General features: G+C 40.6%; 1 protein-coding gene across 2 annotated transcripts; it reads right to left on the bottom strand.

Moving 5' to 3' along the window:
• Positions 1 to 2,823: 2,823 nt before the first annotated feature.
• LOC110962387 (collagen alpha-1(VIII) chain-like) lies at positions 2,824 to 24,496 on the bottom strand. 2 transcript variants are annotated; one of them, XM_022210336.2, is made up of 4 exons: positions 24,246 to 24,496; positions 8,046 to 8,214; positions 6,383 to 6,671; positions 2,824 to 6,129 (listed from the first exon to the last, which is right to left on the bottom strand). In XM_022210336.2, exons 3-4 carry the CDS (start codon positions 6,666 to 6,668, stop codon positions 4,175 to 4,177), a joined length of 2,241 nt encoding a protein of 746 aa, XP_022066028.2. In that variant the 5' UTR covers positions 6,669 to 6,671; positions 8,046 to 8,214; positions 24,246 to 24,496; the 3' UTR covers positions 2,824 to 4,174. The 2 variants fall into 2 exon arrangements, with proteins under 2 accessions (XP_022066028.2, XP_051799504.1); XM_051943544.1 differs by having other exon boundaries at positions 8,046 to 8,211.
• Positions 24,497 to 27,543: the final 3,047 nt, after the last annotated feature.

Genomic DNA, 27,543 nt, shown 5'->3' with positions numbered 1-27,543 from the left:
GGACAGTTTTTGTGTAAGAACCATTCACACTTTACAGCGTGCAAAATTGCTGCAAACCTCACCTTATGTCACTGACATTTAGAAGAGGCTGACACTCTGACTTTAACTTTCATTGACTTCTTACCTTTTATTCTGCCTTCTTTTCTTCAGCCTTTGTGTTTTATGGCCGACCTTTTTCAAATTCTTTAGCACTTTGGTTCACGTCTTGCTGTTTGACTTTAATGGAAGATAACCTTGTGTTGACATGGACAGCATCCTGTAAAAGATTGGCATCCTCAGCTGGTGTTTTAAGTTAAGATCTAAGGCTTTTGCATGCAATTCACATACTATAATTGTCATCCAGCTCACCCTATTTTGTAGGATGTTTGCTTCTCTACTCATTTATTGTCTTAAATTTGCTACCTGCCTGTATGTTTAGTCAACTGAAACTAGCCGCCATGCTAAGCTAATGAGCAAATTTGTCTGCAGCCTGGAAGTTTTAACACATGCTGGACACTGCAAGATTGATTATTTCCATTAATATCTCACGTTATCAACAATGTTATACATGAAAAAGCAAAACAAGTTTCATTACAGTGTCTATAAAAAGTATTTCATCATGTCTACCAGTGTACAAACTGCTGCTTTTGTCTTCTCTAATGTAGACTCTTACATCAGCCGCGTTTACTTCCCACTCATGGGCAATCATTCCTTCATTCTCAGGCCCTGCATGAAAATGGCATTCTTAATTTCATTACAAAAAGAGACATATAGCACCAAGACAGAGGACAGGAAAATACCATGTAGTACTGACAGCTCTTGAGTTGCTGAAAGACTTCACACATGAAATGTGAAACACTGCTTCGATACCTTATGAATTGTTTGTGTGACATCCTGTTATGCACGGTTTGGCAAACTTTCATGCACAGCCCAGTTTGTGTCTGAGAAGGAACCTGAACTGCATCTATTTAACACTATTTTAGAAGTACGGCTGTGAAGCATTTTGCTAATTTGAAATATCCAAAGGAGGTCTCCAGTAAAGAAGAACAGAAACAGCAGATAGCTTCAAATCATGAAACTTAAGGGTTGTGTTTTCTTGCCAGGCATGATTGGCACATGTTTGCTGTGTGTGGCATCGGCATTTTTAGCTAATGTTAATATTTATATTTTTCGCCTTCCTTTATTATCAATTCTGTAGTTTTACACTTACACTGTATGTTGTGTATGATGGTTATGGCCAAGTGGTGTGTGTTTAAAACTGAATTCTGGCAGGGATATGTGCTAGCCTAGCCGCGCTAGACCCATGTTCTGAAGGCACAAGGGTCTAGGGAAGCTCGACAGGGAGGGAGGCGAGCTAAAAGGTTGTCTTTCAAATCACTCTTCAGAAATTGGGTAGGTATACAACCAATCAGCGCAACGAATAGGCTGACGGAGTTCCTAGAGCGCCGGCAGATTGTGGCTAAGTCCCATTAGCTTCCCAACCAGCGGAGCCAACTGGTATATTAAGGATTTGTCATATCCCGTCGGCATAAGTCCAAATACATCTTTCTTCTCAATGAAACACTTCAGTGCCGTCCTTTGTTTATCTTTCAAGTTGAATTTTAGCTTCAAATCTTTAAGGGCTGTGGCCAAAGCCGAGTCGAAAGATAACTGTTTATTGTGCGCCGGTTGTTTCTGTCAGAATCGTCGCACCTCTGTCGTCACTTAGTTACGCCCACCTTCTGACTCTACACTTCATGGTGATTGGTCCGGCCAGTTTTAGGAGAATCCAGCCTCGAGCCTTATGGAGGGTAACTAGACCCACCCTAGCAGAGAATTAAATTCGTTGCTGTGGGTTGTCTAGCGCGGCAAGGCGAGATATGTGCTGGATTAGTCTCCCAACGCAATTATCATTTTATGTCCACCAGGTGTCACTGTTGCCATTGTTTGCTGAAGCCCCTCTGATTCTGGGTCTGCAGGGAAGGCAGAAGAGATGAAGTTCTTGTATGCAACCACAACATTGGAGTATGGGGTGAGAAATGTTCTTTTTGCGTTGGTTGTTTATCTGGAGTACTATTCTTCATAAGGACTATTGGTGGGTATTGTCCAACCATAGTGCAGCGTTCTGTCTGACCTTCTCTCAAGAGTCTGTCGTCGGTGAGGATGGATGAAAAAAGACTGTCAATTTAGTGGCTTGTCTCAGCATCAAAGATGGGTGAGACCCAGTGGTAATGGATTTGTTTAGCATTTTTGAATGGAGCCATCATCTGGCCAATTTATTTTCACCCAAACAAAATATTTTCCTGATGTGAGGTCAAAGATTGTATCGATCTTTGCTCTGCACATTTTCCTTCCTGTTTGAAAAAGCAGAGCCTTCTGTCACCTGTTCATCATCTGGCTGATCACAATAAATGCAAAGGTAATTATTGTCCCACTCTAAAAGATTCAACCCTATAACCTTCCACTTTATGAACAGTCTTCTAACAACCTGTGCTATTTGTACTGACATGTTTAATCAGATTTCTTTCAGCCAAACTTTTATCGTTGTACAAGTTGTGTTGTATATATCTTATACTGTCACAACCTGCAGAGGGCGCTGCTGTACCTGTTAGTGTGCTCAGACGTGGATGTTTTATGTCTCCGTCTCTTTTTCTTTCACTGTCACACATGAACAGGAACATACCGTCTTAAAAAATTTTCCATAATGTGGCTTTTCCTTTTAGGTTTTCATGTAAAGAACAGCTAATCTTGATGCCCAAATTAACATGTCATTTTATAACTGAGAGACTCTTGAGAAAAACATTTAGACATTGTTTAAGGAACTGAAAGCTTAACTGCAATGACATTGTATATAAAGACAAGTCATATAGTTTAATTCCTTTAATAAATCAATATCTAAACGGTCATAAACAACAAAGATCAAAATTCACATACTTTGGCCACAGTTTTCCATTTAATTCTGCACACCGGTGTTCAAAGTAAAGGGAAAAAAAAGCAAGAAAAAACTTTTAAAGAATTCCATTCCAAAATGGCACATCCACAGTTTGAAGAAATAAAGTACAAAACAAAAAAAGAAAATTAATAAAAATACAGATTTTTTTATGAATGAGTGAGAGCATCAACACATTTTGGAATGTATGTCTTATTTTTTTGCAACAGAGTGTAGGTTGTGTTATGCATTTTGGAATGAATTCCCTCATTTACTGTTCAACAAACAGGACAGATCCAAGTAATCAGTAGTCAAACGAATAAATTACAGAGAATACTGACAAAAAAAAACTTTCAAAGACTTCATTATCTATCACAAATAAAACAAGACACCAAAAGGTCAAAAGAAAAGAATCAAAACTTGTCAAATTGGGGGAAAAACTGCCATGGGGTTTTCCTGTTCTGCTCTGGACTGAGATGTGGTTTGACATTTTATAAAATACTCATGCAAAAAATTACGTTACTGTCAGATGAACATGTATTATACATTACATGCGTATGGAGACATTGCTACAAAAAAATATGTGTTTCAAAAAACACAAAATAACTTAATAACTGCATGATGACTCCAAATACATAACCCAATCTCTGTTACAGCTCTGAGTAAATGGATTCTGGACATGAAAAAATGAAGGGAAAAAAGGACATGAATTTCATGTATTTTATGTGCCAAGTGTACAGTTTATAACTGTAAAGCAACAACAAAAAAAATGCAATCCTGTTATGTGAATAAAAAGTAGATACAAGTTTGCAGCATAAACCTTCATTGTTTTATGAACTGTTTCAGCCATATCATGAACACTGATATATTGTGTGTGGATATATATAAGAATAAATGCAACATGTAAACATACAAGAAATATGACAACTGGGATATTCGTGGTTTTTTTTTTTTACCTCTGTTAACCAATCAACCAAGAACCCTCAAAAGTCTTTGTTTTCGATGTTAGGGCAAACAACCACATGGTTTTTCAGAACATTTATATACATACTTGTGCCATCTTTGTTCACTGCTCTTACTGAGACTCCACTGGGGTAACTTTACACACATGTGATGCATAAAATCCAAACAATTCAATGAAGCATGTTGCTACAATAAAAGATTATTCTGCCACAACTCACTGTAAACTTCCTTGCATGACCAACCTTGTACCTGGAGTCGGACCATCATTATGGTAAACTTTGCCATCAATTTGTCACTGATAACAGCTTTGTTTATGCACATCCCTTACATTGGGTACAATAAGTATCCAGAAAATGTTGAGTGGACATACTGACTAGCATAAAGTCCTGAAGCCTGGTCCGATGGTAGCTGTATGTGCACAGTGTCACCTTTTCGTAATGGGAGTACCGCACTCCCCGAAGCCTGATCCAGCAAGCCCTTTGTGTACTCATCATAAGTGTACATTACCGGCTCGTTGTTCTTCATTAAGGCCACCCACACATTACCTCCCTTGCAGTGGACGTGGTAAGAAAAGTAGTAGATCCCTGGTATGCGGCAGGTGAAAATGCCAGTTTGGGGATTATAGTCCTGATTGCCGTTGTGCAGGAGTTTGTCAAAGATGACGGGTGAGCCGACAGGGGGGAATGGATTTGTGAGCTTAGCTGAGAAAGCAGGCATTTCCAGACCAGTTCCACTAATTTCACCTCCACTGTTTGGTTTCTTGTAACCTTGTTTTTGACCACTGTAAGGGCCACTCACAGGGAGGATCTGTCCGAGGTCAGGATATGCAGCAGGTGGTCCTGGAGGACCTGGAGGCCCAGGTTGCCCTGGTTGCCCCGGAAGTCCAGGAGGGCCACTAGGACCAGGATTACCTTGAGGACCAATATGACCAGGGGGTCCTGGGTTTCCATCTCCTGGGTAGCCAGGTTTACCAGGTGGCCCTGTTTCACCTTTATGCCCTGGAAGCCCAGGAGGTCCAAGTGGCCCACCTGGTCCTGTGAGTCCTGGAATACCCTGGGGTCCCTGATGGCCTTTCTCTCCAGGCTGTCCCCCATCTCCTCGTGGTCCCAATAATCCTGCAGCACCGGGAGCACCAGGTAAGCCCCTCATACCAGCTTCTCCTTTAGGCCCAATGGGCCCTTGTAAACCTCTTGGGCCTGTCTGTCCACCCTCTCCCGGCCTGCCAGTTTGCCCTGGGAGACCTGGAGGCCCCATGTCACCCTTTGCTCCTGGAATTCCTCTTGGTCCGCCGTTACCATCTTCTCCCTTTTGTCCCGGGAAGCCAAGACTACCAGGGGGCCCTATTGGACCTGGGGGGCCAGGAATTCCGCTTGGACCAGTTGGACCGATGACTCCTGGAAGACCTCCGTGACCTTTATCTCCTTTTGGACCAGGTGGTCCAGGAAGACCAGCATGTCCCTTATGCCCCTTAGGTCCTGGAAAACCTGGTTTACCATAACCTGGCATGCCTGGACCTCCGGGTAAACCAGGAGGCCCTGGTTCCCCTTTACCTCCAGAAAGCCCTGGTTGCCCTCGAAAACCATCTTTCCCTGGTTTTCCAATTCCTGGTATCCCTGGTGGTCCTGGTGGACCTCTATCACCAGGTGACCCTTCCAATCCTGGTTCTCCAGGAGGACCAGGTTTTCCTGGTATCCCTGGCTGCCCAGGGAGGCCGTTCATACCAGGTTTAGCAATGCCAGGGAGGCCTGCTTGTCCAGGTGGACCTGGTGGCCCAGGAGGTCCTTTCAAACCTGGAAAACCAGGTTGGCCATTGCCTTTGTCCCCCTTCAGGCCTGGAGGACCGGGAACTCCCGGTGGACCTTTTAGGCCAGGTTCTCCTAGAAGACCTGGCTGTCCTGGTAGCCCCTGACCTCCTGTTTTTGAAATTCCAGGTAATCCAGTGGGACCTGGGAGTCCTGGAGGTCCAGGAAGTCCAATTGGTCCCTCACCACCACTAGGACCAAGGTCGCCTTTTGGTCCCAGTAATCCAGGTCCTCCAGGTTTTCCTGGCAAACCTGGCATACCGGGTTTTCCGATTCCTGGGTACCCCTGTAGACCGGGAGGTCCTGGCTTTCCAGGCAAACCTGGCAATCCCTGGCCTGGCAATCCAGAAGGTCCTGTTGGTCCTGGTGGTCCTGCTGGTCCTGGAGGTCCCTGAATTCCTTGGGGTCCCTCTCGGACACCTTCTCCACCTGGACCAGGGGGAGGTGGACCTTTAGCTCCTCTGGGGAAAGCTGGTCCTGCAAAAAACAGGAAACATGGCTGATAGAAGTGAATACTGAGCCACTAAAGTAATCAATACAGATCAAGAAAACACATCAATCACAAACAATCCCGATTTGATTAGACCTCTGTGATGTCAAGTTCTGTGATGACATATCGAGGTCACTGAGGAGTTTACATGTACATTAAAAAAATATAAAATGTAGTTACTGGCTAAAAAATTTTGTTTCACATTCAAGGCTTTAAAGTTGCTGCTCTTAGAATCCTCACCTTTGCTGTCTGTCAGTGGTCTCTCTTTTCCCTTTTGCAAAGGCAGCTGAGGAAACTCTTTTCCATACTGAGGCAGTAATGGCACCTCTTTGCCATAAGGCAGGTGTGTCATCTCATTACCCAGAAACTGTTGCTGGGGAAACCCATCATTGTATTGTGGCAACGGCTGGTGCTGCTGTGGTGGCTGTTTATGCCCATAATACGCCCCACCATGGGCCAGGCGTAACGACCACAGCTGCAGCACTGCGATGACTAAGTAGAGAGACTGAAGGGTTATGGTCACCATTTTCTGTAGTGGAGAAGAAAAGAGAATAAATAATAATAAAATCCATATCAACAGTCAGCATCTCTCAAACTTTACAGATTCAGGTTGCATTCTTTGCAATCTAACCTTGTCCCAAAGAAATCTGGTGATTAAACAGGGATTCACCATATAATACATGCACATGCAATGCCATTACATAAATTGAAATTTGAGAAATTAGAAATTCAATTTACATTTTCATTTCCATTGCTAATTGTGTGATGTTTTACTAGCAGTGTTTTAGTGTAAAAACTCTCAGCAACCGTGAAGAAGCTCATTTAAAATTGTACAGTCTTATTGAATGTAGGTTGGAGATTTTCGATTTTTCAAATGTACTTTTTGCCCCTTAATTACATTTAAATTTAGACTTCCATACAATTACAATGGGTGAATTTTGCACATTTTAGCACCGATGTTTGTAGGGATTAGTTAGCTGAAGCCTGAAGTGGTAATATGAGGAACTGCAGTTTTGGGGATTTCTGTGTTGGTTTCATTTTTCATCCCAAGAGTTTTGCGCTTAATCCAAATATGATAACTAGGTAATTATGATTATTAACTCAACCTTTAATCATTCCAAAACACTCAAGGTCACTCAGGTTCATCATTTCATTTCCAGCTAGACAGAAAAAAAGAGTTAGACCAGAAGTCTTGCAGGTTCTGTGCTGCTCCCCAGTGGTACATAACTTTGTAACTCTTCCATAAAAGCCAAAAATCAACACTGCAGCCTTCATGCCGAGCCATGGCTGTGCCCCTCAATCATGCAGCTACAGAGCTGATTTCAAAAGCCAACACTCTGGGTCTCATGAAACCTGCTGTGGTCAAACCGAAAAAGAAACAAAAACCTTCCACTCCTTGTATGCGCACTACATGTCCTCTCTTCCCCTTGTTTACACATCTATTCAAACACACAGTGCAAAAGCCTCAGAGTCTCATATCCTTGACATGACTTAAACATATATATTATAATTAAGGGGCCCCACAGGGGAGGTGGTCAGTTTAGAACATAATCCTTAATCCTTTAAACATGTCTGTGCTAAAGAGGTCATCTATGTGCAGCCAAGAGCGCTGTGCGAAAATAAACGGTGAAACGGTGAATGTATGTTTTCCTCAGCTGCAGTGTTTGTGTGTCCTGAAACAGAACCAAAGAGATCAAAGATGTTGGAGAGCCACGGAAACTGAAGAGAGATTTGCTTACATTTTTGGGGGGCAATTTAAAAAAAAAAAAAGAAAGAAAAGAAATAAAAGCAGAGTAAGTGGGTCATGCTGAATGTTTCCACTTGAATATTTCTACATGCGTTTAATTAGATTTATTTGTTGTTTTTTTTTATGATGAGTACGCAAAGCATCCGGCCTCCTTACTTTCAGATTGTTCCGCCTCTCAAACTGAAGGCTTCGCCCCTCCTTCGTCAGGTTTCTCCTCTCCTTCCCCTCACTTTAGGCTGCTTCTCTGGGTCTTTTCCAAGGCATGAGTGGGGGCGGTTGTGCTCGGGATCCAGCCAGGCGTTAGCTGCAGTCCTGCTGGGCCCTGCTGTGGAAATATGAATGTCAGTGAATGTCAGGTGGTGACCTTTCACAGAAGACTGGGGTTTGTAACACTGAGCTGCCATCCCCACCTGGCAGACATGTTCTGTCCACTTGGTATTTGGTATCAGTATGAAACATTGTATGTTTTCATACTCGTCGCTCCAGGCTGAGAATCATCAGTTGCTATTTCAGAAATGAAAATGACTGCTTCTCAAAAATATGGCTTAAAAAAACGTGTTATCTGGTAGAGATGCAAATTTTAAATGGGTATAATGGCCAAAAAAAGTAATTTCTGTATGAATAATATTCATATAGTAGATATACAGACAATTGATGACCATTAAGTAATCTAAAAATAAAGCTTTTTTTTCCTCCACCACACATAGTTTAAGTCAAAACTTACTCTCAAAACTGAAAAGCTGATGTTAAACAAATCAAATTCAGTCTACTAGGTCATCACATATAAAACATATAGATCCAGCACCATGGACAGAGACTGTGATACTAAATGCCCAGACTCAGATTCGAGAGTTTTTCCAGCCTCAGAATGGACATTTATTGATGGACTAAGCACGATAATCAGCATCATTGATCCGCATACAGTAAAAGCAATGCATCTGTGTTACCTTTCTAGTAGACATCTATGTTTTTTTTCTCAACTATTATCGGTTTGTTGATTTTCCTTTGGCTCTGGTCAAACCTAAGCTCCTACGACCTGGGCTAAAAACTGAAGTCAAAGCTTAAATGCCAAAAGCCTGTTCCAGAAGTAAACCGTAGGTTAAAATAAGTAGCTTTATAGAGAAAAGAAACATGTTTACAGCATTTTGGCTGTAGCTAACTGTCTTTTCTATACACTACCATTCAAAAGTTGAAGGGCCACTTTGAAGGTTCTTTCTGGCCTTGCTCCTCATACACATGGTTTGAAGTCCTTAAGCTGATATTTTTACACATTCCAAAAGCCTTGCTTAAAACCAAAGTCTACTCTGTGAGGTTCCAGACACGCATCCCTGAGAAAAAAGGGTGGCAGAGTCAGTACGATTTCTAAAAATCTTTAAAAGCTGTCAAATAAAATGCATAAAAGTGTAGGTTTACATTTCAAATACATGTTCTGTAGAAAAAAGGGGGACGCAGCCAAGTTACACACAGTCAGTTTGAAAGCTTAAATTAAAAACAGCTTGTCAGCTGACAAGAATTCAGTCATTTAAGTGTTTAAATGTCACATTTCATTAAGGCCAGACTCAATCATTTGCTTTTCATGCTTTCCCAAACCCCAGTGTTGGAGCAAATCCCTTTATTCAACATATTTTCCAGATATAAACCCAGCAAGACATTGATCCTCAAATGCTGATCTAAACTGAGCATGATTTCACACGCTGGGATGTTGAAGTGATCGCCGCCGCTTTAGTCTAGACCTCTTAGACCCATCCAAAGCTCAGCAGAAAATAAGGGAACACATGTTTGGCAAGGAAACAGGGTGACCTCCATAAAACAATAAGTCAGAAAAACAAAGGGGACCGACTGAATCTTGGAAACATATGTTCCATTGGACCTCCAATGAAACAGATTTTATCGTTTGCACACGCAAAGCAGACAAAAACACATTTTAATCCACTTATCAAAGGAGCTGCATGAGCAACTAAACGGTATGAAGGTTCTAAAAATACATGAATTCACATCTTACTCGACACATGGAAACCCTTATCCATCCTTAACTGCTTGTTTTCACGAGAAAATCTCTATTTTTCCCCGACACCTCAACCTTTTCCAGCTCTTGTCCGTTGTCTGGTCAAACACAAACACACAATATGTGAATAGGCTCAGATTAGTTGTTTGTTTAAAGTCAAAACTAATCATCAAAAGTTGTAAATCATTAATAAAATGTTGTTAGAAATGTTAGAAGTTTTACACTATAAAAAACTGTAAAGAAAAAAAGGTGGGCCACAAAAAATGTATAAATAAATAACCTACTGCACAACTAAAATGCACTGTCTAGTCTAATTTGTAAAAACAATGAAATTTCTTGTATTATGTATGTATGTAAAACCCAAGACAGCTCAATGCGGTCTTGTCTTCCTTCACAGTTCACCAAACTTTCTTGTGTGATGACATCACTCAGTGCTTCCTGTGCCTTGTCTTCACAGCTGGCAAACAGACTTTAGGGTCATTACTGCCACCTACTGGGCTGGAGTGTGCATCAGTGTTACCAGTGTGCCAGAAATTAGAGAAAGGTGCAATTCAATGTGTTTTTTTAACGCGTCCACCCCCACCCCCGTAATTAATCAATCGAAATGAATGTGTTGAAGTCCCAGCTCTAATATAAATACAACTTTTAAGAGGTCATTTGGTTTGATCTCATTGATTTGCTTTGATACAGCATTTTATAAGGTATACATTTTTAAATTCTACTTCAACATAATTGAAGGCACAATTTGCCCCAACATATTTTCTCCAAAGGCTCAATTTACCCCTTGAGACAAGAAAACACTTTTTTTTTGGATAGTCATATTTTAAAACCAGTTTGTTTTAGATCCAAACCAATTACTCCCAGTGATGTCCCACATCCTGAATCATATGTACATGTTTTATGTTTAGACATTACTGCCACGCCTCCACTATAACTGGAACGACACCTCAAGTATAAACTGACTGATCTAACCTCACACTCCGCTTCTGAACACTGAACATTTTGAATAGTCTTCCAGCTGCAGCTAGGGGGTAAAACCATGTTTCCAGTCTGTGTTTGCCAACAAGAAGTCATAAATACGTGACAGTAGTTGTCTGGCCTGTTTGATCTGCTGTTGCCATATTAATAAAACTGTCACCATCTCACTGTTTTTGCCACTCTAATAACTTATTCTGTATAACTGTAGAGTTAATAGTGGTTTGGTCATCATGACTTCAGCAAACTTTTACCATTCTTGTAAATAACTGGCTGCACTGTCACGTCAAAATGAATGCAGATCGACTGAACCCAATTTAAAGTGTCACCAGTAACATATGCACAAAGCTTGTCATTTCATGCTAGTCTCTTTAAACACTGAACTAGCTACGAGGAATCTGTTGCTGCAAAAAGTCTGACTTTGACTGTCAGGGACCACCCATAAAAATCCAACAAACAGATAATTCCTCTGGCAATACACCATGAAAACCTTCCACTTCTTCCTCACATTCAATCATTATAAGACAAATAAATCCTCTCTCACACACATATTACACACACAGGATGAGCCTGCTCACAAATGTGGAAATCGTGTTTCTATCGAAGCCCGATGCTGTGAGCTTTTAGGATGATGTCGTGTGAATTACTGCAAGGGTTTCCTTTCACTGGCATGCAGATCATAGCAGTGCATCATGTCAAACAGAATTAGATTAGATGAGAGTAAACAGAGACCAGGGTTGGCTTCTATGTCGAACCTTATTAGCAGATGCCACTTAATTGGACACACTATTGACAGATATTTAATTTTTGATTGCCTTCAGGCTTTTATGTTGCAGCGAGCAGAAAAGCTATGAGAGCTGAGGCAGCTCAACAATTAACCCTCTAAAACCCAAATACTGAAAGACATTAGCAAAAATGGTGTATATATGTGCACTACTGTTCAAAAGTTGGGGGTCACCAGACAGTTTCATGTTCTCTCTGAAAATTCACACATTTATTCATGATGCAAACGTAGTTGCGCAAAGGTTTTCTAATCATCAATTAGCCTTTCAACACCATTAGCTAACACAATGTAGCATTGGTAAAAATCATCTGTTTCCAGCTAGAATAGTCATTTAGGATATTAATAATGTCTCCGCTGTATTTTTGATTCATTTAATGTTATCTTCATTGAAAAAAAAAAGCTTTTCTTTCAAAAATAAGGACATTTCTAAGTGACTCCAAACTTTTAAAGGGTTGTGTTTATATAAATAATAAAAGGAAATATAAAAAATATATAACTCGTATTGTATTTTTGCTGCACAGTGTTTTACATTGTGTTTTTACAATTTCAAAGTCTGAGCTTGGAGTCAGAGGTTGCTACACATCAAAATGGATGTAATAGGGAAGAATAACAAGACTTTTATTTGTGGTGAACCTCATCCTCATGTTTTACTGTTTTCAAAGGCTTTATGTCATGTATTAGGCCTGAATGGCTGGATTTATTTCAAGTTTCTTTATTAAATATATATTCAAATCAGGATTGTTTGCATTGCAGATGGACCTTTCTGCTCAGTTATTTAGTTAAATGGTTTCAACAAACTGCACGCTGAAAATTTGCTCCACGACAGAGCAATCAGTAACTGGAAATGAGAGTCAAATAATCCATTATAATCAAAGGCACAGCGAGTTATCTACACTGCCATGGCATTTCACAAATATCGAGGCCATAAGAATTCACAATGACAATATTACCACAATATCTACCTCTATCTGTGTACACAAACTATAATACTATCTGTAAAAGTCATCTTTGACTTTGTTTTTTTTTGTGTGTTTTGTTGCTTTTTGTCAAAAGAATGATCTTGTTTCTAGGCTGGAATGTCAATCAGACTTTACAAGCACTAGATTATTTGTTGTGTATCAATATTTCATTTTAAAAAATTACAGTTATTATCAATAAACTACAGGACAAACAGGTTGAGAAACAGCTTTTGCTCATGGTTCAAAAGACTTCTAAACTCTAAGCAATACCACACAGTGTCACTTTTAATAATGCGGCTTACGTGCAATCTCCTGTCCATTTTTATTCAATTTTACTGGCTTTTATTTGATCTCATTACCTCTGCACTGTACTGTATATATCTTGCCTACTTTGCATATATTGGAAGTCTTGATGTAATTTTTTTGCATGTACATTCGATTTTCTTATTTATTGTTGTTTATTTAGCTTGTTTTATTGCACCGTCCAGTGGCAGCTACTTATATTTTCATCATGCCCCCACATGTGTTGGCAATGAAGGTATTCTATTCTATTCTATTCTAAATGGCAACACAACACCCCTAATCTTCACATTCACTGTCCAACATTTGCTCTCTTACTGCACCCTGCTATTATTGACTGATCTCCACTTGGCTTCACACTTCAGATCCACAAACACGGTGCACGCATCGGTTTTATTCACCCCACCTTAATATTTCCACTGGAGCTTTACGACCAAGTATGTCATCCATGTGAAAGCGACTTTGCTATTTACTCCAATTACATACAGTAAGAGAGGCTTTGATTACAGAAGCACCATCTCATCAGTCATCTGTTGGGTTCCAGACAGCGTAATGAGAAAGCAATTGGAGAGTCTGGACCACAGACTGAAACTCTGATAAGTGTTGAATTATAAGGGCATTGCGCTGTTTGTATGTTCAACTTTGATACTTAACTACATCGTGTGCAAAAATTTCCATACAACAAATAAAGTGACCTCCTGAATCATCTGATTTATTTCAGTTTTCCGCCATGCACACTGCACTAAACCGGTCTGCTTTCGACCTCTTCTTGTAGCTTTAACAGGTAATTTCCAGGAACTGCGTCCCTCAGCACAAACATATGACTTATGTATTAGCACGCATGTGTTGATGGCTAAGATTTATGGAGCTATTTCAAGTAAAAGCCCTGCAGAGATGGAATTCCATGTCATTTCTACATTTTTACAGTGCAGCCAATGTTTCTGATTAGAATGTACAAGCTGGAGAGTTCGGTCTGAGGGAGCAGATGTGACGTTTATGCATTTACATGGTTTTGAAAGCAGACAAGAGAAGGAGGGAAACTGTATGGCTATGATCAAAAGCTGCACAGAAAAACTCTTTCCTCCACAGTTTCTGTAGTTGCTAATAAATGTGGCCAAAGCAGATCTAAAAATACAAAACACTGTGTGCATTTTTATGGCTTGACTGTTTTATATGATCAGTTACAGAACAGGATGAGTTTCACCAGACATCGATACTTTGAGTTATTAAACTCTCTACCCTTTTCTTACTACTAAAAACTAGGATATCTGAGTGGAGAGTGGCGAGGATGAGGGGAAAAACCAGCTGTGATGGTGTAAATCTCACAGATGACACAACATTCACTGGCTCTCACCTGAAAAAGAATATTGATACAAAACTAGCACAGGCTTGGATCCTTCGGTTTGTCAGGTGTGGAACTCTGTGTTTTTAAAACCATAAACTGCAGTTCCAACCATGAAGCTGACTGCTAATGTTGCAGTTAACACATCAGTTTATTGAAACAAGGTCTAAATTTTCTATCAGTGGCATCTGAGTTCTTTTGTTTTTGGCAAGCTCTGTGTGATTGTATAATGTAGCACAGGATGAAATGTAAACAGGCTTACATGATTCAAGTGCAAAATTGTTGCATAAATGAATGTGTTAAAGCCTCAGCCCTGATATATACACTACTGTTCAGAAGTTTGGGTCACTTAGACATGTCCTTATTTTTGAAAGACATGCAGTTTTCAATGAAGAGAACATTAAATGAATCAGAAGTCCAGTGCAGACATTGCTAATGTGGTAAATGACTATTCTAGCTAGGAATGACTGATTTTTAATGGAATATCTACAATATAGCTACAGAGGAACATTTCCAGCAACCATCACTAATGTGTTCTAATGCTACATTATGTTAGCTAATGGTGTTGAAAGGCTAACTGATGATTAGAAAACCCTTGTGCAGTTATGTTAGCACATGAAGAAAAGCGTAAGTTAGCATGGAAAACATTAAATTGCCTGGGTGACCCCAAACTTTTGAACGGTAGTGTATATGTGTGTGTTTGACTGAGCTGAGCCACTGAGAGTCCCACTTCTTTTTCTCATCTTTCATCATATGCATGAACCCAGCTTTGATGAACATCGTCAGACACCTCCACAGCCTGATGACAATCCCATCCAGCAGAGGCTGCTGGTTCCTCTGAACCTCTCTGCCAATGCTCGCAACCACAGCCGGCTCCTCTTGGTGATGAGCCACAAGTCTTTTATCACCTCCAGCTCGGCTTTGAAAATAATCAAATTTCCATCTCTCCTCTGTGCTCCTCCGCCGACCGATTCCAGATGGGCGACTCCAGCTCTCGATAAACAAACGATGAGGAGCAGAGGCATGTCAGTGCTTACAGAATCAGCTGCCAGTCTTAATTGCTTGCGGTCAGGTCTGGCTTTTGTGTTTCAGGCAGATTGTAGAAGGCCCTTCCTGTTCAGGGAAGCTAACAAGGACAGTCCGACAAACCAACTGTCATTCAAGGAAAACAGAGCCAACCTGGTTCATGTCAGGAGTGATTCCAGGGTCATCTGAAACAAAACTAATATTTACAAACTGACTTTAGCATATGATTCCAAAATAACCCTTACATGCTAGGATAATCAAAACTACCTGCTTTGACTTTAGAACTGTTCAGAATTTCATAAATAAGCAGCATTAGCAGATCAAAAATGACAAGCATGCATGCTCTTATGAACTCTGTGTACTACTCTGTGAAGTTGGCTCTAAACTTCGACCAAAGAATTTGTCTGTGTTGCTGCTTTTTGTTAGAATGGATGGCCAATAAGTCGAGTGTAGTCGTTGCAAACAGCAGCTTTCATATCACAATCTCGAAAGATACCCCAAAAACAGTCGACAATAACAAAGGGCTGCACAGTGCCTTGGTGGTTAGCACTTTCACCTTGGTTTGCCTAAGTCAGCTGGGATCGGCTCCAGCCTTTATTTCACATGCAAATATTTGACATGTGCACTTTTCACTTTGCAGGTTTGGTTCAGTATCTTGCTCTGATACTTCAGCAACATTAGCTGTGGGATTCAACCACCTGAGCCACAGCAAACCCAAGAACAATACAGATGTTCTCTTTTGCTAGCTGGATGCTACTAGCTTTATTAATCAACTGCTGCGCCAATCCCAACACACTAAAGGCATGAAGCAGCTTCATAAAGATCAAAACAAGCCCCTTAACGTTGCAACTAGAAGCATTGTCAGATTTTGCAGAGCACGTGCAACTGTTTTGTCAGCGCAGTGCGAAGAAGCTTTCGTGCACAGGGATACAAACACGGAAGGAATGCAACAATCAGCTGACAGTAGCGGAACTGCCAAGACAACATCTGGGGAACGCACCTGTGAGGGTATGTGTGACTGTTTGCGAGGATGTGTGTGAGCTGATGCCGTCTATAACCCAACGTTTCTAAGAAAAACACTCCACCTCTGCTGTGATTCTCCCAGGCCACCATTTGTGGACATGCTGCAGGTGTGCTGTGCAGGAAAGGGACGCTTCTTGCCAAAAATCACTACACTAGAGCAGAAAGTAGAAGTCTATTACTCATGAAAAAAATGAATCGGCTTCAGTTTTTCAAATCTTTTCTTGCAAAAAGTAAGAAGTTCATTGGGTTCAAATGACCAGTCACAAAGCTGGTAGTGAGGTAGTTAGCTCAACAGAGGGCGCCAAACTCCATTTTTGAATTTGATCAACGCTCAGATCAGTGTGTTTTGTTTACTGGTATTTTCCACAGGCTGGGTGGAGAATCACATGTGCTGCTACTCATATGAAAATGTCTAATTATCCTGACAAAATCTGATTTAAACACTTTTTGCGCAATCTGATTTATTTGTATTTTCGTGTAATCAATACCGGCCATTGGTTTTAAGCGTCACATCCTCCATTTTCCATGTGAAACCCACAAAAAAACAGTCTCTCCCAGTATTATTCTCGCAAACCACAAGTCATATTCTGAGCCTGTTTTTGGACCTCGAGCTGTTTTTCTTTCTCCATTCACTGCTCCTTTTGTCTCCGAGCAGGTGATTTATCCCGACTCAGTCATCAAGTAACATTTTCTCCCCGTCCCTGCTTACCTAAACGAAAAGGGTCACCGTGAGTTGAAAAATGAAGCTAAATGTCTGCTCAAGTTCCTCTTTTTTTTTTTCAGCATTCCTTCACACCTACTCGATCTCTTTGCTGAGCGAAGGCCGGAGTCGCCTTCGGAGGCGTCGGCAGCCCGGGGATCGACGAGGCAGACGAGGGGTTAGCCGACCTTTAGGCGGATTGAAAAGACTCATTATAAGGTGGTAAAACATTTTAAACTGATGGTACAAATTATCAACCGACCACGAAGGGGAAGTCGCACCGGGCTGAGTTTAAAATTGCTTACTGCCTTACTGACCTCTGACACATGTGCATATAGACCCACATACACTACAAAAACTCAAAATCTTTCCAAGTCTGTTTGTCTTATTTTTAGTCTAAATGTCTCATCCCGCTTGATTTAAGATAATTTCACTTAACAAGTGACATTTCAGCAACATGGAGGGGCTTGTTTAAAGACAATGCATCTTAAATATCTTGTTAAGTCAAACAATCTTGAAATTATCTTGTTTTGAGTTGAATTTTACAGGAAAACTCAAAATAAGTTTCACCTTTGTGTCGTCCTGCGGGTCAAACTGACCCGTTTTAAAGTTTGGAAATGTGGAAAAAAATATATATTTCCACAGTGAAACTTCTGGTGTTCACATTTTCAACATTTTTGGTAAATCTTTGAACATTTTTTGGTGGAAAAAAGAAATGTTAAAATGTTTCTTTAAGAACATTCACAAAAAAATCAACCAAAATCCAGCGAATTTCGCTGGATTTTGGTTGATTTTTTTGTGAATGTTCTTAAAGAAAATATCAAAAGTTGTACTGATATATATATAATCACTTTAGATATTTTTAAGATTTTTTGGAAGAATTTTCTTGCCAGATTTGGCGATTTTTTAAAGTAAAACTTTTAAGGGAAACCTTAACCTTTCCTGAAGGTTTTGCAAATTTCCGAAATTTGGAGAATTTTTTTTGCAGATTTTCTGGATTTTTTTTCAGACAAGGAAAATCAATTTTTGAGTGAAAAACTGCCCTTTTATTTAAACATATCTGGCTTATTTTAGGACACCTAAGCTTGACAATCCTCTTAAAAATATAGCTTAAAATTAGTTTCCCCAGCTAATTTTAAGATCTCAATATTCTAAATATCGTATCTTATTCCAAGAAATCCCATCAAGCCATTTTTTCACGTGTTTTATTGATGGTATTGAAGGTAAAAGTTCCTTGAAATAAGTTGTTTTTCTTGTTTTGAGAGTTTTTTCCCAGTGTAATTGCACCTACACCTCCTTGACATTCACACACACACCGACTGTCCGACCTCTTCACCCGTCTCATTGACAGATTTTCCCCTTTCCAGCAGTTCTGGGAACCACAAGTCACCGAAAGTCTGGCCACAATTTTCATTTCAGGCAAAGATTGGACCGAGAGAAGAACTTACTTTCCTGCCAGTCTTTGACTTCTGTCAAAACAGAGTATCTGATATCAGCAGACAACAGTTAGGAGCAACTTAGAAATAAAAATGCTTCCGTTTTTTTTACATACTACAGAAGTAGGGGAAAAAAATCCACAGGAAGCGAGGATGGGAAGAATGCATTTTCGAACGTGAAAATATTGACTGTGAAGCGAGTTTATTTTACATGACATGTTCCACTTTCTCCCACAGCAGGAAGGAAACATTTGAGAGGCTTTTTGGACTTTTCCGAGCTTTTCGTTTTAGCATCAAATCAGTCCAAAATTTTTGCCTGAACTTCACGTGGCTTTGCCCCCTTTTAATTCGTGCCCTCTCGCATATTTGCACTGGCTCTTAAATCGCTACTCCGCTGGTGAATTAATATTTTTATAGGCAATAACAATGCTTGGACAATAACCAGATCTGATCCTGTGTGCTATGCTAAAACCACAGACTCCACTGCAGTTTGCAGCTGCATAAATATATTTTGTGTACTGTGTAAATCAGAAGGAAACAGCTTTGTGTTCTCCTTTTCTGTTTCTCACCACTTCTAATCAATGTAACTATATTTAGTGTTCTTACTTCTTCACTTTTGATACATTTTAAAGGGAAAAAATGTACTTTTTACACCACCACAACTATCTGATAGCTGACTAGTTAATGGTTCGCTCAGGATTTTACATAAAGAATACACACAAGCTCATATGTAATGGACTCCCCGTCTGTGAGCTTTGTTGGGCCTCATCACATGTCAGCGGTCTAAAGCAAAGTTTCCATCCAAATCTTATTTTGTGTTTCCACTGCTTTTTACTTGCAAATTCAACATGTGGAATAAAAACAGGTGGACGGAAATTCAGCAGTCCCATTCAGCAGCACTGTCCCCTCTAAACTTCACACATGGTTTCATTTAGATCACTTGTGGAGGCTCAAAGAGGTAAAATGATTCAATACTTCACCAAAAAAGGCCTCAGAGAAAAGTTAAGGAAAAAAAAAATGCACTTGTGTAGCAGAACTCAAGCAATATTTCAACTTCTCACATTTGTTGTGTGACTTAATGGACTGGATGAAGGAGCTTTTCTAATCATCACTTGAAGGTAATTTTCTGCGGGCAATCAGCAGGAGCAGGAGCAGGTGCACCAGTACCAATCAGCCCACCAAGCCTCACAGTAAAACTAGACTTCATTCACCTCTCAGATGCTGGATTGTGAACATCTATTGTTAGTTCACTGCATGTGGTTTTATAGCTTGCTGAACTCCACTAGTTCTGCTTTGCTCTCTCATCTGTTCCTGCTGCCCTTTGTCTGGCTTTTGGTTTTGTCTTCAGCTCAGAACCTTTCCCTTCTCTCTGGACTCGTCATCTGGCTCATCGTTCCATCTATGCACGGCTCAAGCCCCTCCAGCCTTCCCCTGTCGTTGCCGCACTCGTCTTCAGGACCTGCCAGCTCTCTGGCTCCCAGCTTCCTACCCCACATCACAGCTGTTGTGCCTCAGTCAGAGCAAGACAGGTTAGGCTTTTTAGCTCGAGCCTTAGTTTTCTGATGGATGTTTTTGTTCCTTTCAATCTGCCCTGTTATAGTTAGCTCAAGCCTATATTTTTTTGTAGATTTACAGTTTTTTGTCATTTAGTCCTACTGTAGTCATTGTATAGCGATTTCCTTAGAGTATCTAGTGGCAATTATAGTTCTTTCTCTTCCGAGAGTGTTCCTTGCATTGAAGGAGTTTTTTTTTTTTTTTTGGAAGTGCTATTAGAAGTGCTCTGAGTCTTGTTTTAGTTTTTCTAGTGGGTTTTAATCCCAGTTCTGCGTTCCTCCCCAGGTGTTCCCTGCAGTGGGGTTTGTTTTTGTTTGGTCAGCCCATCCTCTAGAGGCATTGTAGTTCTTTCAGTTTGAGCCCAGTTTCTAGAGTTTCCCTTTTTGCTGGGACTTGTAGTTCTGTGTACCTCTTCGTTGTGAATAAATCTTTGTTTTAATTGCATCAGCCTCTCGTTTCCATTTCCTGCACCTGAGCGCTCTATGTAAAGCCTAACAGAGTCAGAGGTGCTCTATCAGGCCAACGGTGTGATAGTCTCCAAAATATCTCTTCTGCATTTGTACTTTCACTTCAAGAGGATTTTAAATGCACAGGTTTTACTTGTATAAAGGACTTTTTACTACTTAAAAGGATAAGGAATCTGAATGTATCTTCCAATCCACAAAAGTACTTCTAAAGCTCTGTCCTAAATTGACTTTAAGACATTTCCAGCATCATAAGAAGAATTCTTTTGCAATTTAAACACCCACCATATCAAAAATGTAGTGCAAGTGGACAGATGAAACCTTCCAGAGGGAGTAATTACCACTATTTGGAGGCTGGCAGTAGGCTAACATTTAAAAAAAAAAAAAAAATGACTGGGTGGTGTTTATATGTTGCTTTTAAAAGGGATCCAATTGGGTTTACTACCAGCAATTTCACTTTAATTTCCTCAAAGCGTCTAATTCTACATCATGCACAGACTTCTGTAAGTGGTCACTGGGTTTCAGGTATCCATTTATTGACATCATAAATTAGGCTGGGGATCATTTATGACTTGCTGCAACATGCCTACATCGCCTGACCGGTGACAGTAATGTGATATGACGACAGCGCCGGGAAGCTTAATGTCTTACACAGTCACACCATAAAATATGCCACTCGGAGGAAAAAATATGATCCTCCCTCTCCCTACTGTCCAGATGTTTTTGCAGTGGAGTATTTACGAGGTATAATAAGAGCTACGAGTCTGTCTACTTAGGAGTTTAGATAGGAGATACTATGCAATAAATCTGCAAAACTTAGAGCTGTAATGCCAGAATGGTGTTTTAAGGCTAAGCTCCCACTTGGGGCATGTAAAGAGAGTGATCACAATGCCAGCTAATGTGCTGGCAGAAAAAATGTTTCTGCATTTTATTAATGATGCAAACAAATATAAAGCTCATATTTTGACTTGTGTCTTCAGCTGCAGTCGTCTGCACGGTAGCGGGAGAGCGCTTGGACACATGACTTCGAATCGCAGAGGCTGCAGCTGCAGGATCAAGAGACACATTCCCTCCGAGCTACATAAACACTTCCTGTTCGGTAGGTGAGAACTGGGAAGGAGCCTGACACTGAGAGAAAGTACTGTCAGGAGACTTTTACTGAGCAGCAAATGCAGAAAGCCACAGCCTGCTTGCAGACGAATTGGATTCAACCTTTTCTCTTGGATGAAGGTTTACTTTTACAGCCTGCGTTCTGTCTGAAGCTTAATGCAAACAAGATGCAGATTGTCAAAAACAAAAGTCAAACGCAACAAAATTTCTAAGACATTTAAGGGAATTCTGTTGCATCTATAATGCACTCAACCTGAAACTGAAGAATAATTGCCTCCTTAGCATGATAAATTCCCTAACAGAAGGCCTTGTGACCTCCTGCTAGTGGTTCATGGAATGCTTCACCATTTTGGAAATATCTTTCCAGAAGTTAAAGGTCCCTTATTGTGCTTCTTTTCAGCAAAATAATGATAGTCTCACATGTTCACAGGATGTCTCTCAGCTCAAAATACAGCAAAGACGGTTCATTTTACCATAACTGTGCAACCGCTGGTGTTAGTCCTGTTCTAATGGGCTGTTTTAGTGTCTGTAGCTTCAAATAGAACCCCCTTCAGGAAGAGGACTCTCTCTGTGTCTGTGATTGACAGCGTGGAGCACAACAGTCTTTGGCATGGCAGAGATCATTTGACATGGAAGTACTGCAAATGTTTTAAAATCAGTATTTTAGCGAGGCAGAACCACAGATTGGAAATAGCTCTGAAGTCATTGCTTGTCTTAATGGGATGCGTTTCAGTTAAGATTTCATACGTGCTAGCTGTTTAATCCAGTTTCCAGTCTTTGTGCTATGCTAAGCTAAAAGCCTTCCTTTCGAAAACATGCAGCCAAAAGTGGATTGAGTTTGGTGGTGGTTTGCTAATTAGCCACATTCATACCAAGCAGTTTTTGGCAGCATCTTAAAGTGCTGCAGGGATTTTCTGCAGTGTGATTTCTCCTAATGTGAAGAGTTCATGGGAATCACTATCCAGTATTTTCATCAACAGTAAATACAGTCCAGTTGAAAGTTTTCTTTCACTGGACAGCAGCATTTTGTCAGAACTTGGATTTGCAACACATATCTGGGGGCCAAAACTCTGAGTTCACATGAGAAGATCCAGCTACCCTCGGGCCTTTGGACGTACATTCAGACACACACGTAGCCTCAATGAGGAACACAAATGTACTGCAGCGACCATATTTGCGAGGACATATTTCAAATTGATTTTCTCCGTGACCCAAAACTTCAGCTTTTTATGGATTGAGCTAAGCTTCTGGATAAATGCCCTCAGTAAAAGAAATGCAATCCTAGACAAACAAAACAAAAAAAAGCCCTTCTACATCTTGGGAAGTCTTTCTTGGTAGAAATACTGCTCTAGATAAATAGTTTATCATCTTCTCTTAATATGAGCTTTCTTGACTTCATCAAATCTGCAAAACACTGTTGTGTTATCCAAGAAGACTGTGGACCAAGGACTAGAACCCCAATCAACCCCAATGCAACTAATTTAGGTTCTCTCCCTAAGAAAGTATGATCATTTTGTGCTTCTTGCCACTGCAAATAAGAATTAGAAAACAGCTCCAAGTATTACCAGAAAATCCCTGTTACCCTCGGCTTTATATGAAGCTGTTATCACAGTTAAGTATAATATTTTATTAAAAAGCTTATCACCTCAGTTCATCAGGCAGGTCTGGGGAACTCATTGGCGACAAGCACGTTCTTCTGCTGGCACTAGCACATGTCTGCTCTCAGGCTTTTGCAAGCTACCTCTGCAGAGAGAGGTCGGACAACTTCATTTTCGAGATGCTAAATGTTGGTGTTATCCCATGTTTGTGTGAAACCCAACACTCACAGAGACTGTGATCCAGCTTTTCTGGGAGGGTAAAGAGGTGAAAAGTCTGTCTGCGTTGCTGCTTCAGGTCACAAAGAAATGTTTGTCACTTTGAGCTATAACATTATCAGTCATTTAAAGCCAGATTCAGTTGCCTGAACATTCACTTCTGCATGATAGAAAAAAAGGAGATTCCTGAAGCCCAAAATTTCCATCTCTGACTCATTTCTCAGAGCCACTCTTCTGCCTGAAAGACTATTTCTCGTCATGACTTTAATCCTGTTTTCTCTTTATTTATGTGGGATAGTTTAAAGTACAATAACCGTAGCACTTAATCCTTTTTTTCCTCACACACTGGAGGAAAGAGGGCCCACATTTTGCCTTCAGTGCTGAAAGACGTGCACCTAAAATTTCTAAAATGTCAAGACATTCCATTAACGGCTGCTAAATCCTGTCAAGATGCTGCACCGTGCATTTATTTTAACAAGCTTAAGACTGAGTTATTCTTCCCAGGTGTCTCTTTTGGATTTTCTTTTCTTCCTCTCTTTGCATTTGGAAAACTGTCAGACATTATCTGCAGAGACGTCTGTCAGCAGCAGAGCCTTATGAAACACTGCTTTGCTGCTCTGTTTCCATGTTCCTTTGAAGCATTAAAAAAATTAGCCGTGTTTTGTGTCAAGAATTCAAACAGCCAAGACAAAAGGGAAATGCACCAGGCTCTGCATTTCACAACAACACATCAGCTTGATTATGCCTACAAAAGTCCAAGTGAACCAAAAATGCTCCTGTTCCATCATAAAAAACTAAACCTGATGGCTATGCAAACCAACACATCGTCAAACCCTGCTGTGCCAGTGGTGACGCATCACCTACCTTTGTGCTGCTGCTGCTGCTGCTGCAGACTGGAAGTATCACAGAGTTCTGTGGAGTTTGGGACAGACGCTGAACAGCAGCCCTGGTGAGGGTTTGGCTTTTATCTACAGGTGGGTGGAGCTGCACGAGCTGCGAGAGGAGAAGCACTGGATCTGTGCATGTGAGAGGGAGGAAAACAGAATCTGTGTGAGAGGGAGAAACCACCGCTGGAACTGCATGTTTGCAGTATTAGAGGCTATTATACACAGAAACAAAGTGAGGGGGAAAAGAGGAAACCCAATCAACTGCGCAGCCATATATCACAAGGAGGAAGATTCTCGTTTGACTTGGACCTCTCAGCGCATTCTTTGCATGCAGAAAGATTTAAGGGCAGGGTCTGACTTACTCTGGTTAGCCAGCGCTGGCTGAGGTCAAGCTCTAGCTGAGAGGGGAGGTTTTTGTGGCAACTACAGTACACACACAGTAGTTGATAAAACAATCTCACCACAAGGTCTACTTAGAAGCTGTTCGGAGAGCTCAGATTTCCATTTCTTTGGGGACTTTTAAAGAACATGGATGAAAGAAAGGAGCCACTTAGTATTAGAACTGTGCTTTCCTCTTTTTCAGCCCTTATTGGAGCATTAAAAGCCACATATCCGTCCACGAGGGCAGAAGTCTACAATCACTGTAGCAACTTTTGTTAGGGTAAAAACAAGAAAGCAGTTTGCATACATTGGAATCCATGAACTGGGGGACAATGAATCTTCTGAATCCACCCAATGGTTGTTGAGATATCTCTGCTCCAAAGGTGCATTGCGTGGCTAAAAAGCGTTTAACTCAAGAAATGAAATATAAGACCGTGAACTTCCCTGTTATCCATCATGAAGATGGATGTCTGTGCCACGGAAGGGCAGCAGCTACTTATTAGAGCGCCAAGGAAAACCAAGCTGGGATACTAGATGAGAGGAGCTAAACTAAGTTGAGCTAAGTTAAGGCTGCCCAAGCCTGCTCAGATTTGCACGTACGTATGGGAGCTCTGCCCTGCCATGCAACTCTCCCCAGAGCTTCTGGTGCACAAAAAGAAAGTTGAAAATATTGAACTTTTGTCCAAATTCTTCAGCGCGTCAAAGTAACAACCAGAGGCAGAGGGGAGAACATGCACACTCTGAACAGCTGGTTCAGATTTGAGGAATTATTCTTTGTGCTCTTGTTTGCGTTGCTATTTTAGGTCTTTAACGTGTTCTCATGCAGGAGTCGCTTAGAAAGAAAACATTTTGGTTTCTCCCCCCTACGACTGGTTTCACTGTTAGCTCCTTTGTGCCGGGTCTCGCAGTGCTAATTTCTGCTTGTTAAAGTAATTTGTAACGCAAATAGTCATGACTTCACTCACTGTCCAGTTAATGTCGAGAGACAAACATGCTCAGTTGTGCAACCGTAATGTATAGATGAAGCTAGTTTTGCTCATCTTGCAGGAATCCCTTTCAATTGGAGTCCAGAAAGCAGAAATCTGTTCCCAGCGTACACTCGAGAGAACATAAGCAGTCAGCTGCATGGAAATACTGACCTCATACCTGTCTACATGCAGAATTCCTGTTCATGTAGTTATTAGGCTGTCACTTAGATCTCGAAGCCAAGTTTGCTCCCGCAACATGAAAAGCTCCAACAACCTTGGCGATGATTCCTATAACTCCCTGTTTCCTGTTCCTCAATCAGCATCCTTTCATCTCGGGCTGGCAGCTTGTAGCGATGATTAATACTAACAAATGGAGGTGTATCTAGTCCATATTTCATGTTTCTGTAAAAACTAAGAGGCTGGATTAATGATCGCGACCCCTACAGGACATTCATGCTGTTTCCTGAAGTCTTAAAAAAATGGCGCTATCCAATGGGCATCAGGCTTAAAACCAGAAGCATGTCCTGCCAAGCAGTTCCAACTGATTTCAAGCGCTGAAACAATTTTAGAAAAGCTTCCATATGATTGACTGAAATGTAACGCAGTCACCATGAATATGGTCAGTGGGCACAGATTTGGCCAAAAGTGGAAATACAACTCGATCCAAAACCAACAACACACTGAAATGAAGTGAAGGGGACGAAGGAAAATTAAAAAAAGAAACACTGGTAAGCAGTGGTCTTATTTCTTTTCCTGGCACCTCTCCCTGACATGATCATTTGAAGGTAACCTGTCAGCAGTCAGGGCACTCCATGGGTTGGTTTTGTGGTAAAATTATTACAAGTAGCTTTTTGCAAAGGCGTCAACATGATCTTTCAGACAGAAAATGTGCTAAAAAATGTCAGGTAGCGGCATTGGTTCAGGTATGAGGATGACAAAATGCCACCTATGAAGGTCAGTAGTGGCCGTTACCCAAAGAAAGAGTGAAAGGACATGAGATAGGGGGAGTAAATTTGGACATAAACAGTTTGGAAGCTACAGATTTTAGTAGCTCCTCTCTTTTTTCCCACTCAGCAGACCTGACTTTGGCCGGCCACTGCACCCGTCTGTTAGAACATCCCATAAAGCCTCATAAGGACCAAGAAAAATGCAGTCCCTCCCTTCCCCTTTGTGCACCTCTAGGTTATTTGCTAGAGAAAGAATTTGTGAACTAATTAAGTGTTTTTAGGAGGTAGGAGGGTAAATAATGGGCTCTGAAAAATGTTAAAGAGTGTCAATTAAAGCGTTGTGTTGACAGACGGGTGCAAATTTACCATCTCGCTGTAGGGAACACTGGAAAAATGGTAGAATTCAGACCTACACTGCAAAAACTCCAAATCTTACCAAGTTTATTTGTCTTATTTTTGGTCAAAATGTCTCATCCCACTCGATTTAAGATAAATTCACTTAACAAGAGATATTACAGCAAGATGGAGGGACTTGTTTTAAGACAATGCATTGTAAATATCTTGTTAAGTCAAACAATCTTGAAATTATTTTGTTTTAACCTTCGAGTCGTCCTGTGGGTCAAAGTGACCCTTTTAAAGTTTAAAAATGTGGGGGAAAAATTATATTTTCACAGTAAAAACGTCGGCATTTTCAACATTTTTGGGGAATTTTTTTGAACATTTTTTTTGGTGGTGGTGGGGGGGCCAGACAACTAAAATCCAGCGAATTTTGCTGGATTTTAGTTGATTTTTTTTTTCTGAATGTGCTTAAAGAAAATATTATAACTTTTACTGATATATATGGAATCCCTTTAGATATTTTTAGAATTAGTTTTTTTTTTTGGAAGATTTTTATTTATTTTTTAAAATATTTACAATTTTTAGATTTTTTTTTATTTTTTCAAGTTTTATTTCTTGCCAAATTTGGGGATTTTTTAAA

Source organism: Acanthochromis polyacanthus, chromosome 22 (assembly GCF_021347895.1).
Source record: "Acanthochromis polyacanthus isolate Apoly-LR-REF ecotype Palm Island chromosome 22, KAUST_Apoly_ChrSc, whole genome shotgun sequence".
In the NCBI taxonomy this organism is placed as follows: domain Eukaryota; kingdom Metazoa; phylum Chordata; class Actinopteri; family Pomacentridae; genus Acanthochromis; species Acanthochromis polyacanthus.
Note: the sequence above shows the minus strand (reverse complement) of the source record. Positions and strands in the feature narration are given on the sequence as shown.